Below are 17,244 nucleotides of genomic sequence, written 5' to 3' on the forward strand. Positions count from 1 at the left end.
CTTAAGGGAAAATGAAGGTATTATTATTTTTACTTGTTGTGGCAACGAAGATCATACCGCTTAGGGTGTCGATTAATTCTGATGCACTGTAGACAAAAACAACTTGACATTATGGAGCAATACTACTTTCAGATTGAATAAGCTGTAGTTAAATCATAGGCTACCCATTAGTCCTATGGGTTTCTCTCATCAAGACGACTGTTAACCTTCCCCCCCTCCCCCTCTCTCCCCCCCCCCCCCCCCACACACACACACACACAAAGAAAAAAAAACGCATGTAAGTTGCAGCGGTAGCGCGGATTATCGCCATCGAAACAATCGAGGTAATTTACGTCGGGACCATATTTACACCGAGTAAGCAAGGAAGACAGCCTTCGCAGAGCACTTTGCGTTATCCCTGACGTTGAACTCTACACAAAAGGACGAACTGACATCCAGCGCGGAGCTAGCCTTCAGAGGCAGAAAACACGCCAGAAAGAAGCAGGTTTGCGCGGTCAGTGCAGTGGTTCAACGGGATCAAAAAAAAAAAAAAAAAAAAAAAACCCTGAACAGACGCAATGGCGGGCAACACAAGCTAAACGAGCATATAGACTTTTGCGTTGCACACGAATTTACAAAGAGAGTGCAAGCAAATAGTGCAAGTCAGGTCTCACCTACTCCCCTTTATGCACGGTGCATCAAATAAAGGCCCGTTCACACATGCAGCGCAGCGCTGAGCGAACGCAAATTCAGTGGTGCTGCACCTGCAGAAGTGGTTCAGCGTTGAGGTGCCGCTGAACAAGCAGGCAAAGGCGGGATCACGCGCAGTGGGAGGCAGCAATGATGTAGCACAAAGTCAGCAAGGTGTCTAAAGCACTGAGTTGGCGCTGCGCTGTCTCATCGCAGCACCCGTGGCGCTCGAATCGAGCGGCCACAAAACGCGCTTGCCAGTACGAAGTCTCACCTGGTGGTCGTCCGGGGCCCAGATGCCGCACAGGATGGCGGCCCGGTCCAGGTTGAGCGTGGACGACCAGTACCGCTGTCCGGCCACCGAGCCGACGAGCACGAAGCCGTCCTGGTAGCAGATGAGCGCCATACGGCCATCGTGGCTCCAGGCGAAGTCGGTCACCTGGGTGTTGCGGTCGTTGATGAGCTCGATGGACCAGCGGCCCTCGTACTTGATCCACACGAAGATGATGCCGCTGCTGTCGCACGACGCCAGCTTCTGGTACGGCTCGTTCCACTTGACCAGGGTCACCTGCGCATCAACAGTGAAGAAAGGCCTTCAATGCGATCACTCAAGAGACAGCGTTCTTTTATTATTACATTATTGTTTTACGAGCGGTTGGAAGATTCTTTTGTGCTCACACATCGAGTCATGATTAAAAGTTATTACTGCACGTTGCACGCTGAAGTCTCGCTTAGCAGTCAGTGAAGACACCGTACGCCGTTTCAAGGTAGGCGATACTCCGTTTCACTTTATAATGTACCACGCCGTACAGGCTACGAGCCCAGTTAGTGCATAGCCTTCTACATGCTGACAAAGCCTGGCAGACCGCCACGAGAAGTGGCCGCCGAAATGAAAAAAAGTGGAGCGGCAGACAACGGATGAGAGGAGAGCCACGTGAATGGTGCCCCGCTGCGACGAGACGCCGAAACACACTGATCCCGAGTGAACACGTGTGTTTCGGGCCCTCGCTGCTGCAAAAGGTGTGCGCTGACGTCCAGGTTCCCCGAGAAATGTCTCTTTGATGCTCTGTGCTTCCAGATGCTCGCGCTCCAAATCTGAGACCGGGCACTCTTTGGCCCCGTCGTCGAACTGCCAGGCTTTGTGAGTATAGAAGAGGCTATGGTTAGTCAATCCAGTGTTCCATTGATGGGGCGTGCCTTCAAGCTCCGCGTGCACGTCGGTTCGCCGAGCAGGACGACACGATTCGACCTATGACTTTGCTCCGGAGCTTCGTAGCTTTTGTTGCGGTCTATCGTGAGGTGAAACAAAGTATAGCGTGTTAGAGCGCAGGTAAATTGCACGGCCTCAGAACTTTTAAGAATAGATTCGATTGTACGAGCTATCGTGAATTGCGAACGATGCCTGGCTCGAGGAACAAACTAGACGCTAGATGTGTAGCGGAAGCTTAGTCTGCCGGAGTTTTCGGTGAGACTCTTACGCTATGGAGATCAGAAATGTAGTCAATGCGGAACCACTGCCAGCCCAGGTTCATTAGCGTGCATCACCAAGTGGTGATTGCACGAATACGCGCCGGTACGATGTTCATTTAGATTGGAGGGTGGGCATTGAACGCAGGATTTTCGGATTCTGCAGCACGACCAAAGCCAAGTTCGTAGATTTGTGCCGGTTGTATTCACTGAAACTGAAACGACAACGACAAAAAGAGATCACAAATAAACAGTCCTGTGTGAATACACAGTACAATCCCAGCGATCGCTGCTGGCACTACATGAGATCGTAATGAATCATTTTGTATCTTGCCCTTTACATTGAGGTTTTATCGCCAATATCTGCTTGTTGAGTGACACACTCATCTCTAACTGATGATCTACATTAGTTCGACGGTAGAGAGAGATAGAAGTAGGTTGAGAGCTAAAGAGAGAAAGGTCATAACAGTAATCATTGTAAAAGAGTCCGCGCGCGTAATCTTTTTCATCCGTGCTTGATCGGTCACAAGTGACATAAGCGACCTATCTGCTTCTTGAGGTGGTTTCCACGCGGCATACGAAACAAGGTTTTTCCTTTGACTTCGCAGTGGCTGTCATTTCGGTAGCTGTTGGTGCAACCAACGAACATGATGTACCAGTGGGCTTTGCTGCGCTCTCAGGTCAAGTAAGATGAAGCATATAGTTGCGCTCTTCGCCGCAGCACGGAATTCCCGTGATGTCGTCCGGTCTATTCGTTGCGCACTCTCGCGTGATGTATTATCTTTTCTGTCCCGAGAATTAGGAGGTGTATTACATAAAAATGTGGTGGAACACTGCTGCCAATGTCAGCTCGGCACAAAAGTTTAGCAATGGGATGGCTATGGTGGTGCGGTCCAAAACTAGCTCTTATTGGCAGTCAGGTATTTCCATTTTCATGCCTGTGATGTAACATCTTAGTGCCAAAGGCACACTTGAGCTGCATGATTACCTTATTTACAGCCACGTTAATGATTACTAAAAAATGAGAGAGAAACATATCGCGTTTCTGTAACATAAATTATGCTCTAGCGTAACGCGTTTTTTTTAATGCGCGTATTGCGGTGGTTGCTTGCGAGCACTTTATGACATCGCACTTGCAAGCAATTACCGAACTTTAGACAACACATAAATATACAGTCTCTCCTTTCTAATGGATACAAAAATGGGCGCCGGCTAAACTTTTTAAGTGAGATAAATTTAGCGAGAAAAGCACCTCGTGCCCTCGCGTCCGCCGACGTGCGCTTTCCCCGGCGGCCCGCGCGCTTAGTGGCAAAGCCCCTCCCGCCGTAATCAGCTTCTCGAGTTCCGGCGAACGCGTGGCGTGCCCGAGCACGGCCCGAGTCACGGCGCGCAAAAGAGCCGACAGCAGTGCCGCTGTAGCCGGAGCGGCTCTTCCGGACTCGTAATCGAATTTAGGATTCGGGCAAGGCTGGAGATCCCGGCGCAAAGCCCGATGCGATAGAGTGCCGTGAAACACGGACTGTGAGAACTTGGGGAAAAATAAACTTTCCGAGAAGGCTCAGAATGAAGGCCGTCATTCGGATTAAGGGTACCTTAGCGGAATGTAGGTTCTCGCTTGGAAGCTCACCAGCGATGTTTGCGACAGAACACAACAACCGGGAAGTTTAGTTTTGAGTCCTTTCACTCCGCGTCCTCTATCTACGCGCCCTGTTGAAATTGTGAGACGAATTATTCCGTAACAATTGCCGCAGCGTCCTGTTGCTGCTTAACTTTGTGACGTTGTTAAGAACATAAAAAGTGTAATTAAGAGTATTTTGTTGTGTAAATGGGATAAATGAAACACTTAAGTTCAGAGACGTAATATCCACACATAACCTTTTTTTACAAATACACAATTTTGGACGAAAATTATTATTAACTCTAATATATGGTGTTTTTTTTCGCGAGGGTTAAAGTTTTGACAACTTCTTTCCCGGCATAATTTCACTACTCAAGAGTGTCAAAAGGCACAAGTAACTTGAGTCTTGAGAACTAGATTACACAACCTATTCATTTGGCCGGCCCTCCCCAGAATACATAAGCAAAATTCTTTCTTACCTTCATAAAATGAACTTTAGATTGGTTACCTAAGCTCCTTGGATCACGTATGCTGCATTTCTTCACCCTTATATCACTTTTTGTTGGCTTTACATAGACCGTTTACACAATACCATTCAGTTGAAAACGTGAGCGTTTGCCCTTGTTGTACTGGCGATGTCGCTAAAGAGCGTGGGATGGCGACACCACTGGCACCAAGACGTATATGTACCTAAAAATAACTCAACACCGCTACAAGTTTTTGAAAAAAGAAATTGAGGTCTTCCTTGCCGAGTCTCAAAGGGAACACCTTAGATTAACTTAATAACAGCGCGTAATTTCGCTGATGATTTTACAGCCTAAGTGAAACCAGCAAACACAGCCATATGTTGCTACCGTCGCCTCTAACTCCTTTCTCCGGTCGCATCTTCGAATTGCGACGGAACCCAGAACACATATCCTGACAGAGTAATAGTTCAATTTTTATAACACAACCTAAGTATTTTCTAGCTTTATAAATATTCAATTATCTGTCATGGCGGCGGCCGTCAAAACACCTCCCTATATATTTGATTATTTGAAGAAAAACGCTGGTGTGAATATAGAGCTCGTATGTTGTAGATACTTATGGCGCGTTTACATTTGCGCATTCGCGGGCAGATCCGCGCAGCATGTTGGTGTATTTTTCCACCGGGTGGCGAAACCGGCTCGTCGCTGGCGGAAAATCTTGATATGGGTCCCGGACTGATCCAGATTTTCCGCCAGCGACGAGTCGATTTATTTCGCCACGTGGCTCCATAATCCGCTTTCCGCCTGCGCGGATCCGCCCGCGGATCCGCAAGTGTAAAGGCGCCGTTATACAGTTTGCTCCAGAGGAAATAATCATATACTCTCACTACTCGGCCCAGGTTTCCTCGCAAAAAAGGCGAAGTCGTTATTTGGTTGTAGCGAAGCTAACGTGCTAAAAGTAACATATATATACTTGTGATTTATGCGATAGTGCAAATGCTCGAGCTAACACCGACAAAATTGGCCAGTGATCAAGAACATGACTTATTACCTCTAATGCCCATCCAGGGAGCTTCGTGCTATTTCCCGACAGATGGGGGAGTCTTCTGGCACTAATCAGGAACCAGCTAGCCTGTTGGCGCTCGTTACAGCAACTAACGTCCGGTTGTCGGCGATGGCAATCCGTCATTAATCCCCATTTGATATTTGAAGCAAACCTCTGAGAAACCAGTCATTTTACTTCGGGCGCGCCCCTCACGGGGCAAGGACTCGTACGGTACAAGTCAACTCTGAAAGCTTTCAGTAAGCGCGTCTAGCATCTTCCATTATTTCAGCTTAGAGGACGACCCAAAATATCAAGTAAGTTGGAATCCCCGAAAAGCATACCGTACTTAAAATATACGTTGAAACTAGAAATGTTCTGACGAATATACGAGCAGGTTTTTTGTATGGAGGCTCCAACAGAATCATTTATAACCGTTACAAAACTCGTAACAAAAAAAAAAAAAAAAAGCTTTAAGAAAAAATGTTACTTTTCGGTTCCCAGTCTGAATCGGCGCACTCATTTGATGCCCGTACCCGCCAGAGAACCGGGCCGGCACTAATGACTCTCCTATACCCCGTTCCCCCTTGAAATGAACCGCGGAGGTCGCCATAAGCCACCCAGCCAGTCCAACGCTGCGAACGTGACCGGTGACTATACGCTTTCCGCGCGCGAGCGTCACGTGACGCGAAGATCACGTGACAATCAGACGGCATTGCAATGGGTTCCGTTGGCTCGTATCGTGCGCTGCGGTCCATCGTGGGAGGAAAGCGAGTGCGGTCCCCGGTTGACAACGCAGTATCCACAGCCGTACGTTTGTCTGACCTAATTCCGGTGGGGCATTTTGTGTGTCAATTTCATCAACTCGTTTTCTTTTGTATTTTATTACGCTTGGATGGATGGTTTTCGCTTGCGCGGTTTTGATATAAATCGGTCTAGGTCAAGCTCGGCTGAGTTAGACGGTCGAGGCAGAGCCGGGCCGCCGTTTCGCTTATCACGAGTGCTCCTGACGACTGGGGGAATATGTGTTTGCGCTTTAGTGAAGGTCATCATCGTTACCAACCACCCTTTTTTTTCACTTTGGTTGTTTTGCCTTTAACTTCTGCTCGGCTAATGAGGAGCTTTTTGGAGCCTGAGTTTGTTTGTCCGAAAGCTGAATTGCGCGGAAACAGTTTTCTTAATGACGCTAAAACCTAACTACGGATTGATTGCGACAAAGCGAGGAAAAAGTGGAGTTGGCCTATCGTCGCGGATAAGAAGTGACCCAAATATCTGTGCTCAAGTGTGTCTGCTGGGGTCTCTAAATCATTTCTGACTCCGTTTTAAAGTGGTCCTTGTGGAACAGGGAACCCCGAGAAAAGAAATACGTTTGTGTCAGTTTGTGGTTATAAGGGAAAACGCACCTCCGCGCTAGCGGTCTTACTCCCCCGTGACCCAACGCGCAACTGACGTCCGCCGCCGCGCGTTCTTCACATTCGGAGCTGAACCCAAGAATCAAAGCCTATTTTTTGTATTGTTGTTCGAACAGCACAATTCCATTTCGCTGGCACGCGCTACATTGGCTTCTCTCCAATGAGGGAAGGCGAGGCGATAGTTGCAAGCCTTGACTATGGGGCGGTAAGAGAAAAGCGAAACTTAGAAACTTGTCTAAATTACACTTTTTTTTGTGTTTTTTTTTTTTTTTTGGTAGGGGGGGGGGAAGGGGGGGGGGGGGCGTTGTAAAATGCCATGTAGGCCTTATGTTTTTGTAAGGTACGCCGATTTGGTGGTTTTTGATGATGATTCAAAAAGTTTTATATGAAAACTATCTCGTTAAACATACAATTTTAAAGTTAATGTTTCTAATTGTTCCGAACGTTATTAATTTATCTAAGTACGCCCTTTAGAAGAAACCAATAGGAGACGATCTTCATTTTTCTGGGAGGAGTGGTTTAGCCGGCATTTCGAGAAAACGCCTTTACAGTTCCCTCGGCCGTGACGCCTTTGCGTCTTGTCTTTGGGTCTCGCCCTTTTGCGTCTTATGATTTCACCAAGTTACCCTCATTCAAACGTACCTACAAAATGTTATCTAAAAATATATGTTTAAAAAAAATGGCCAATCAGCGGTTTTAGTAAAGCCTGACCGCAGGCTGCCATTTGCAGCGGTAGTGCTGCAGTGAGCTCTCGCTGTGATTTCAAAGCATGCTCCTCATCGCGCGCCAGAAGCCACACTGTGACAACACCACTTACACTCGTTGTCACAAGAAACACACACACACACACACAAAAAAACACATCATTCGTGCGTTGCGCGAAGTAGTTCTTACAAGATTTGCTCGTCGAAGGAAAAAAACAACAACAACAACAACAAAACGATGCATGGTTTTTGCCGTTTGAAATGTTTACGTCTTGAATATATAACATAACGCTAATTCAAGATCCACCTACATATAACCTAATTTAACGCGTGAAGGCGGGGAAATGAGTAACGTTCCTCAAGAATCCGAACTTGATCCTCAAGGACCGAATCCGGTCCTTGAGGTTAAATATAGGAGCATAGAAGAACCGTGGACAGCCTCCTCTAGCTCCACGTAACACTATCGTACTCGGATGGTGCCAACCGAGCGATTATGTCCCGAGCCCGACGCCCAGCGTCCTCCGACGTATTGATTGGACACGAGACCCAGCCGAATGCTGACGTAGCACTCGTGTCCTATCGTCATTTCACTCTGACGACGTCGGAACGCTAGAGTCACTGACGGCTTAAAGAAACGCAGGGTGTGACGCGTCATCTTGTTATCCCTCCGCGGCCAATGTGATTTGCGTCATTAGCCGATAAGTACGCCGCGAACAATCAATCACGAAGCATGGAAGCGTAGCATAGCGCATCGAATTGAGAAGGAGCCAGTCAGACGCGCCGTGTTCCTCTGCTTCTTGTACCCAATCACATGTCGTCACGTTTCGATTCGATGCGCTACGGTCGTATTCGTGTATCCGCGTCTAGTGACTATTATCGTGTGCGAGCTTCAACGATTCCGCGGGTGGTGTCGACTGTGGCCACAGTAATACATGTGGTAACGTTTTGCCAAAACACCCTTACGAACGGTAATTAGGCAGTTAGAGGATAGCCTATGCGGAGAGCAAGTCGTCTGCTTCTTGCGCAGGAGTTGCGGTGACGTCAGAACGACGCCGAGCTCTGATTGGTTTTGATTGAAAGGATAGTGAGTATACCTCAATGCTAAATGCCTCGAGGTCTACCCACTTTTTTTTTTCAATCAGCCAATAAGAGTTTGGCGTTCCGACATCATTGCGACCCCTGTGCGAAAAGCAGACGAACTTGCGCTACGCATACGCCAACAGGCGGCTCTGACGTCACGCCGCTGCGGTGGCGATGCTCTCGGCATCGCGCATGCGCAGAAACTTCACTCGAATCCGGTTCCTGCGCACGCGCAGTACCCACACCTGGTCCGGGCAAACGCTGACTTGTTTGCAAACGGCGGCGTTTCGGTGCTGCTTCCTTACGGTGCCTGTCTCTGACGTCGCTACTATAAGTGCTAACGACAAGTTCGAGGGTGCGTGTCAGAAGCACGGTGGAGGCTCGCGATCATCGCGTAGCCAGCACTGTCAAAGTCGGCGTGTCTCATATTACTCTCATTTCTGTCGAGAACAAGCGAATTCAGCCTACTCAAAACGTCACAGTGAGCGCTTAGCCGATCGCGAAAGGCCGACCGGGAGATCTGATCTGGACGCTTGGCGACAAAGTCGGAGACAAATTCGGCGGCCGTGATCGGCCAACGTCACCTTGGCGCCAGCCAATCATACCGCCGGATTTGTCGCCGACGTTTTTCGCCAAGTGTCCAGAGAAGGGCCCCTGCGCGATGCTTTTGGTCGCGCACGTCGCCAACAGCGTTGCCGTTTATCAGGATGCGCAATTTACAGCTCCTGGCGCGCTCTATGGAGCAAGCCGGCGGTAACGGCCACTATCGGCTCAATGTTGTCCTTCATTTCTTTATCGCAGTAAAAGAGTTTGCCGTTAGCAACCTTTTGAAGATTAATCCTCGAGCAACGTACGCTTAAGCCTATTAACGCTGCCGTTGGAAAGCACGGCTTGAACGCTTCAGCGCTAATCCTTTATGCATGCTTCATTTGATACTAGGCGAAATTGGCGAACTCGACGCGCATAAATAAAAAAGTGTAACACGTGAAAGGTATTCCACACAAAAACAACAACAACAACAACAACACGTAAATGCCATTTAGGCGCTTCGTGAACACAGGGTGTATAGAGTTTGTTCATGAACAACATTTTTTGTTGAAGTATAAAACGAGCTCGAGAGGTTTTTCGTTTTTGTATATTCTATTCGTGTTTTTATAACTCATTGTTTTGATAAAATGAGTGTCTGTGCTGACAAAAAAAAAAAGTATTTACGACTGTCTCTGTGCAATGTGAAAGAGAACCGCGCATTTTCCCCCTCTGCTACGACTAACTGTCGTTCCGGTTTGCGGCTTGCCGTCCCGTGACTTGAATGCATGTCAAAAATCTCTTTTTTAGGCTTTTTAATTACACAGTGCACAGAACATTTCTTCAGTTGTAGCTTGACTACGAGATGTTCTACCATCATTGATTTATTTATCGATGGATTCGTAATTCTGTTGCGCCTCTTCGGCTATTAGACCAGGAAGAGGGACACACAACGAATTGAAGACTGAGCGTGGCGAAAACGAGGCTGGAAATAGCTAGGATGGCTACAGTTTCCACTCACTCGCACTATAAGACCCAGTTACTTCGCGTAACGAGATTTTCGGGAACGGGCAGTTTCCATAGGTTTTCTTAACATCCGCGGTCTTCTCCATGAAGGAGACGCAGAAAAAATTCTCACTGAAAAATGGGGAGAGGATCGAGGCTATGCACGACGAGGTGCGACCTAAGATGGTTTACGAAACAGTGAACGTAGGAAATTTGATGAATGTCAAGACCATGGTGACTTTTTCTGCGTGAGAGTCGCGGTGCATAATGCCAAGCGTGAAAAGGTTGCGTATCTCAGCTGGCTGCGTGCCAGGTTTATTATCCCTTCTGACCGGCTTGCTTGGCTGGCCGTTGTTTTTCCCTTTCTCTGTCGTCGATTAATTGACCTCCGACATTGCACTAGCAAAAACAAATTCCCACGAGACACGTATACCCGCGAAGCGGAGGAAGCCGTGCTTTTTTCTTCTTCCTGGCTCTCGTTCTTCAACATTCGTGGTCTCCCCTGCTCTTGTCGAATCCGCGAGAAAAGGGTAATCTTATAATTTTTTCGGCCTTAAGCTGGCAGTGCGGTGAAAGTTACGCGCTCTTGAACCAATCTTTCGCCACATGGTCGCGCTTCCGCTTTTACACTTGCAAGCACGCAGTGCGGAGTCAGGCGATTAAAAGGAAGACGGTTGACTGGCCCGGTGAGCACGCAGAACTCACCGCACTGTCAGCTTAGGGCTAAACGAAGCAAATACGCATCATTCCCGCGCAGCAGTACAAGTGATAACATTTTGTCGACAGCGCATCGTACCGGTACCACTCCGTCGTCATGGCCGGTAAGACGACTAACGAGATGACCCCCTGAACTGCTTCCATCGGCAGAAGTGAGCACGTCACGGCAAAATGCTGACCGAGGCCCCGATTGTCAGTCTACGACGTGCTCCTTTTGTTTCGTAAAGCTCGCGGTCGCTCGCGAGAATTTTCGCATCTTTTTTTTTTTTTTTTGCTTAATTTAACGCGCGCGAAGACGAACACGTGACTGCTCTTTGCCGCACTCTGTTTCACATTAAGACCTAGCGCCACCGACTCTATATAATCCGCCAGAGCCAATCAAGCCGTGACAAAAGTGCATCGTCATGGTGATCGTTGTCTTTGTGAGCTTTTTTTTTTATCGCAGGCAAAACTCATCGCGCACAAATTGAAAGCGCAGGATCACTGTGCATTCACTGTGCAGGATTGGTTCCCAACCGGTGACATCAAATGCAAAATTATGAGGAGCGTCGCAACTGTACTTTGCTTCACCTTATGTTCATACGCAGCCGATGCTACTACCAGCTGATGGGACCAATCTGACATCGTCAATAGAGCAGCATCGTGCTGTCGTACCGACTGGGAGTTTTCTAAAAAACACTCAAATAAATAGTACAAGAACAAAACGAGCTCACATAAAGCAGGATCATGGCGAAGTCCAGCTGTTTTGTATGTAGTAATACCTCAAACTTTACCTCCGTAACTCGTGCATCTCTCCGAAATGTAAGTCTTTTTAATTTTTATTTGATTTGATTCTTTTATTTGCACCGAGGACTAAGTACATGAGGATAGAAGCGTGTGAAAACAGCTGTCACGAGGAGAGCTTGACGGAGCCGCATGCTCCCACATTGACATTTGTGCTCCAGAAGCAAAAGAACAACATCTGAATGCAATGAAAGAAACTGTGAGTGCGCAGGCGACCTGGTGGATGTTGATCACGATGTAGAATACCCGAGACTGTGGTAAAAGCTGGGAAGAAAAAAGGCAGGGGAAAAGAACGTCTCAAGCTCAGCTAGTGCGTTTATTTCCTCAAAGCCTTATATACCCACAACCTAATCACCGACCACCGACGTCGCATAAGGCATTGAGGAAATAAACGCAGTAACTGAGTTTGAGACGTTCTTTTCTCCTGTCTTTTTTCTTCGACCAAGTTTCCCAGCTTTTACGTGCACAGTCTTGGGTAGTCTACATCATGATCATCTGAATGCAGTTCAATTTCTAACGTTAAACACAAAACCTTGAAAGTACCATCAGTGAGAGCATAGCAAAAAGATTGACATTCAGTTCGATTTGCGGCATTGACAAAGAAAATACAGACATAAATATACTGACATCACAACCGCGCGAATCGAGGATGTAAGAACGTCCGAAAAAGAAATAAACAGCGACATGCACGGGTTACTAATCTTCTAAATCTTACACATGTTTTTTTTTTTCTTCTTTTTTTAGACTCGAACGTTGTCTGGGAGTTGAAATAGCCCCTAAAGCCAGGGTCATACTGCTCATACATCACGCAAGAACAGTCTGTATAGAGATTCGAACGCGGGTCTCCTCGAGATCTGTGCTTCGAATGCCACATGGCAATGAATTCAAGGAGAAAACTTGGCATACGACATTCAAACCACAGATATTGCGATGACTCGTGTTTGCAGACTGTCTTTGGTATGATGTATAAGCAGTGTGACCCCGGTTTGAGTGCTTTGAATGTCACATCTTGCAGTTTAATATACTCAATATTTAATGCATTTAGTAATAGTGGCAGCTTATTTTGTAAGATCTCTTGCCCGTATATTGTTCTAAGAGTCTTCGATTCCCATGGCTTATCATGACGCGTTTTAGAGGCTGTAATATTACTTTGCTAGTTGGCTATAGCCTATACGGCGAGAAAACGTTCCAAAATGCGTCTATGGCGCATGATAAAGCAAAACGAAGGGCACGCCAATCAGAGAGCAACACGTAGAACACGCAGGGAACGATCGATGGCAAGCCAGCCAAGCAGTTGATGTCGGAAGGACACAAAAGCACGTGGACGCATTAGGCGGGTAAACACACGTGCGAAGCGCGCAATAAGCAGGCGGATTTTCACGCCACATAGCACTAACGTATGGGAACATGTCTTACGATGGTTATACGGTGCTCCTCAAATTTAAACCCCTCCAGTTGGTTGTCTAAATATTGATATATCGCCGGCCACTCAAAGCGAAATTGGTTCCTGCAGCGGCTGAGATGACTTCCTTATAGGCTGGGTTGTGATCGAGAAAAGTTAAAACTTTACCACGTAGTTCAACAGGTATAGGCCTGGGAACAGCGTGGAAATGTCACAAGCGAACCTCCTCGAGGTGGATCCCCGTAACCTTTGCGGCGGCCCGTCAGTCGGACAATCCACGCGTGCATTCCCAGCAGTTGTCCCGGTCGCGTATTCGGAAGATCTTGTGCAAACCTAGCGGCCTTCGTCTCTACTCACACTTTGAACGCGTTCATTTTCCAAACGCCGGCGTCCAGCGTTCCGCGTTCGCATTCGAACGCGTTCGAAGAGTGAGTAGAGACGAAGGCAGCCGGCTTTACGCCTACCTACTAATCATTCCAATTAGAGCTCGGCGTCCTCATGTCCCCGCGCGCTCCCGTCTCGTCCTCTCCCTCGGTTTCTCGGCGCATTCGTTTTCACTTACTCCACCTGCTTTTTTCCGAAGGCGCGTCCCGGTCGGGGGCGCTTTGATGATTGTATATCTTGTCCCGCTGGCAATCCTTCGCCGTCTATCACAACACCGCGTGATCACGTCGCACACAGGAACCCGCCCCCGCAGGGAAAACGGGCCTGATGTGCCGCTCAACTCGGAAGCCCATTAGGCCCCGGCGTCGCCTCGGGCGTCGGTCCGCACCACCCAGTTTCTCACAATGGATCCACCTGGACAACGCGGGCCGTGGACGGGAGCTAATGGAAAAATCGTTGCGTCATTTACTGTGCCCGCTCTCTCTTTCTTTTGCGAGGCCCGGCCGTTTCCGTCCCGTCCGCTTCCTAAGCGAGCGCCGGATTCGCTGCCGAGGATGGTGGCAAGGCGTTGGCATTCGGTTCCGTGGAGTCAGTGCTGCTTTTATAGGGTCGTCGTAGTGTACCGTATTTACTCGAATAATAGACGCACCTTTTATGAACGAAGGCTGTGAGCCTGCTCCCCTGTGAACCACGAGGATAGCCAATCACCGCCTTCGAGCGATTTATGGGGCAGAGATAATGTCTCTACGTGAAAATTCTATCTGCGCAGATTGCACGTTTACAAAAAAACTGCGTTCTTAAGCCTCAACCTCTTTATTAGCTGCTCTTCTAGTACAGCACGCAATGATATACAGCGTTCGTAGATGCTGTATACGTAAATGTAAGGGACTCATTCATCAGTACTACGTTGGTTACTAGAGCAAATAGAGTAAAAAATACTCTTCTAAGTCGGGGACAGGTTAAGAGTTCAGGGAAAGCTGCTTCCACGTCTTTCCACTTTAGCAAAGCGAACGCTGGGGAGGAGGCGACCTCCCCCCCCAGAGTTCGCTTTGCTAAAGTGGAAGAAGGTGGGAGGAGCTTCCACTTCTCTCTTGACCTGTCCCCGACTATAATGTGGAATATGGCACACTCTCCCCAGTTGAGTTGGATACAACTACGGCTGCGACGAATCCTCCATTGGTGGAGTGGTTTATTTGGCGACTCCTTACCCACCCCATCCTCTCGCAGCCCGAGCACGTGACCAGGCGACGCCTCGGAATTAGGTGCGGTTGACGGCGTTGCTGAGACGGTACCGCTGCCGCCGTTACGCGTGTTTCCGCGGATCTTCGTTGTCGACTTTTTCGATGCATTCTCGGGGAGTGTCCTGTATTGCCCCTAGTAAAGTGTATGTGGGCTCTCTCGCTTTATGGTATCGATGCTCGCCTGAAGCGGATCAGAGTGATAAAAGGTATATGAAATGAAAGTTTATGTCCACGTGTCACTGGAGTCGAAGCTGCACTGATCAACCAAAACATTATGACCACCCACCTGCCATCATTTTGATTTACCTCTGGCACGAAGAACACTTGCATCCCATCTTGGAATGGATTCTACAAATTCCTGGCAAGTGTCTTGACTGAGGTTGTTCCAGATTTGTAAGCACGGGTCGCTCAATTCCTGTACATTACAAGGAGGTGGTTTGTAAGCTATGAGTTCGTGCCCCATCACAACCTAGATATGCTCAATAGGATTTGTATCTGACGCGTAAGGTTGCCAGGACGTCAACTGGAATTCATCGTGCTATTCAATTCACTGTAGCGGAATTTCGGTCCTGTTAGGTTGTGACATAGAGCGTTGTCCTGTTGAAAGATTCTAGTTCCAGTGGGGGAAACGAGCCACGAATAACTGCAACTGGTCAGCAGAGTTCTTGACATCACGATCTGTCCTCTTTCAAAGTCGCTTAAATCAACAACCTTTTCCATTACACGCGCACGTAGTCGACAAAATGATCCCCTCCTTTGTATCCCCGGTAGCCGCTATCTACCATCAGCATTAGAAGATGGTAAATGACGCGGATGGCGCCAGGGGTTTCCCCAGGAATTGAAATTAGAGGGGAGGGGGGTCTAAATTTTTAGGGTGGGGGGGGGGGAGGGGTTAGAGGGGGGGGCATTGAGAATAGAGGAGTCGTTGCGAATTAAGGGGTGCCTTCAGGAAAACAAGGAGGGGTTTACAGCCACTGTAGGGGGTGTGTAGAGAAATCACTAGATGGCGCTTCAGCTGGGAGCGCTCTTTTTCTCAATGTAGGGGTGGTATTGATGTTTTGGCTAATCACCGTATATGATGTTAGTTCAGTTTTTTTCGTTGAGAGAAGTCCCGCTTGAATACTCATTTTCAGTATTTGAAATATACATTGCGTAACTTAAATACGCAATTTTTCGCTTCGGAAACTCATGCCTGTCTAAGTTTTCTGTTTGTCCCCTTCCGGATGCGTTCACTATTCTCGTCTTGTCCGAACTCATGATTGTGTACGTCTCTCTTAAAAAAAAGGTATCCTTACGCTGTTGCCCGCCTCTCTAGGGAAATGTACGACGAATTAAAATATACAGCATGCGAAGGTAATAATGGCAGCACAGTTGTCATTTGATAAAAATTAAAACGTGTTTTTTTTTTGCGCTCTCTTGGTGACAATAAAGAAATAATAAAGGCATGAATATATGGCACTTTTTGTTTATTAGTTTGTTCTTCCGAGAGCTGTCGAATAACGCAATGGAATAGCCTGGTGAGTCAAGCAAACTGTTTTCCAATTGACCCTTTCCGAAACTAAGTCTGGCCACTTTGATCACTATCATCCTTTGATTAATGGCATATGTGTCGTACTAATGGTCACCTTGGGAAAAAGTTGAAGATGCTCACTTGCAAGGGAAAGGACACATTATCGTCAGTCGTTGACTAGCGAAAGAGATGGTGCCCGACAAAATGCTACATACTGCAGGTCGATTAGCAGCGTTAGTACGACAAACGATAACCTGCCATTTGAGCCGTCAGATGGCACTGAATTTCAAAATTTTCTAGGGTGCCTAAATAATTTTCTATTCCGCGGTTCTGGCCTCTACCGCGGCCAAAGGCGCGCAAGAGAGAAATGAGAAATCTAGGCGTTGGGGTTGCAACACAAGAGTGTTTGTTTTTGACGATGTTTTGTTTTCTTACTCTACATTATTAAGTTACAGGCTGCGACGTTTTCAAAACTGCCGTAAAAAAAAAATATAAGAAAAAAAGATAAGATTTTAGGTATCCCATAACTATACGTACAGACCCATTTCATACTATGTTTTTCCGTTTCGGTTCAGTGTAAGAAGAAGCGACTGCGTGGTACCATGAAGTTATTAAAAGCAAGGTTGAATTAACTCCTTTAACGTTGTTTATATGTTCCGGTGATGCGCTCACAGCCATTGTTACTAGAGCAAGCTCAGTTTCACAGCTCCGCCTGCGATGTTAGCTCAGTGGCGGTCATGAGAACTAGCAGCGCTGCGGTGGAGTCTCACTTCCGGATTGTCTAGCCCGCCAAATTTGAATAGCAATACTTGAGCTTGGGCGAGTTGCTGATTCATTCTAACACTTAAGAGCCCAAGAAAACAGACACACAGAAAAATAAATTTCGAACACTCAAAGAAAGCACTCTCACACTGCGCTGACTCTCATCTCTGCGGTGTATTACACTTCATCTTCATCTCTTTTTTTGTATTATACACATAAAAGTGTAAAAAAGGAAGAAAAGGAAGCAGACGACGCGCGAGACAGGGAAGTAAGATCCGACTGCAGCGCCGCTAGTTCTCGTGACCGCCACCTGGGCCACTCGCTTTCACAGGCGAGAATAGGGAGCAGCGAAACAGAGCTTCCTCCAGTAACGTTGCTCACGGCCAACCTGCTGTGAAAGATAAGCAAGCATTCGCAGCTACGCGGGCAGAAAGGATTGCGGTTGCATCATCCTGT

At 47.6% G+C, this 17,244-nt stretch overlaps 1 protein-coding gene across 1 annotated transcript in view; it reads right to left on the reverse strand.

The window, feature by feature from the left end:
* LOC8052429 (tubby-related protein 4) overlaps nucleotides 1-17,244 on the reverse strand; it is a 251,222-nt gene that overhangs the window by 68,211 nt on the left and 165,767 nt on the right. Inside the window, exon 2 of the mRNA XM_029987899.4 lies at nucleotides 944-1,237. Coding sequence (XP_029843759.3) covers nucleotides 944-1,237 — 294 coding nt within the window. The remainder of the gene's footprint in view (nucleotides 1-943; nucleotides 1,238-17,244) is intronic.

The sequence above is a fragment of the Ixodes scapularis genome, unplaced genomic scaffold (assembly GCF_016920785.2).
Source record: "Ixodes scapularis isolate PalLabHiFi unplaced genomic scaffold, ASM1692078v2 PGA_scaffold2__306_contigs__length_199485367, whole genome shotgun sequence".
NCBI classification, from domain to species: Eukaryota; Metazoa; Arthropoda; class Arachnida; order Ixodida; family Ixodidae; genus Ixodes; species Ixodes scapularis.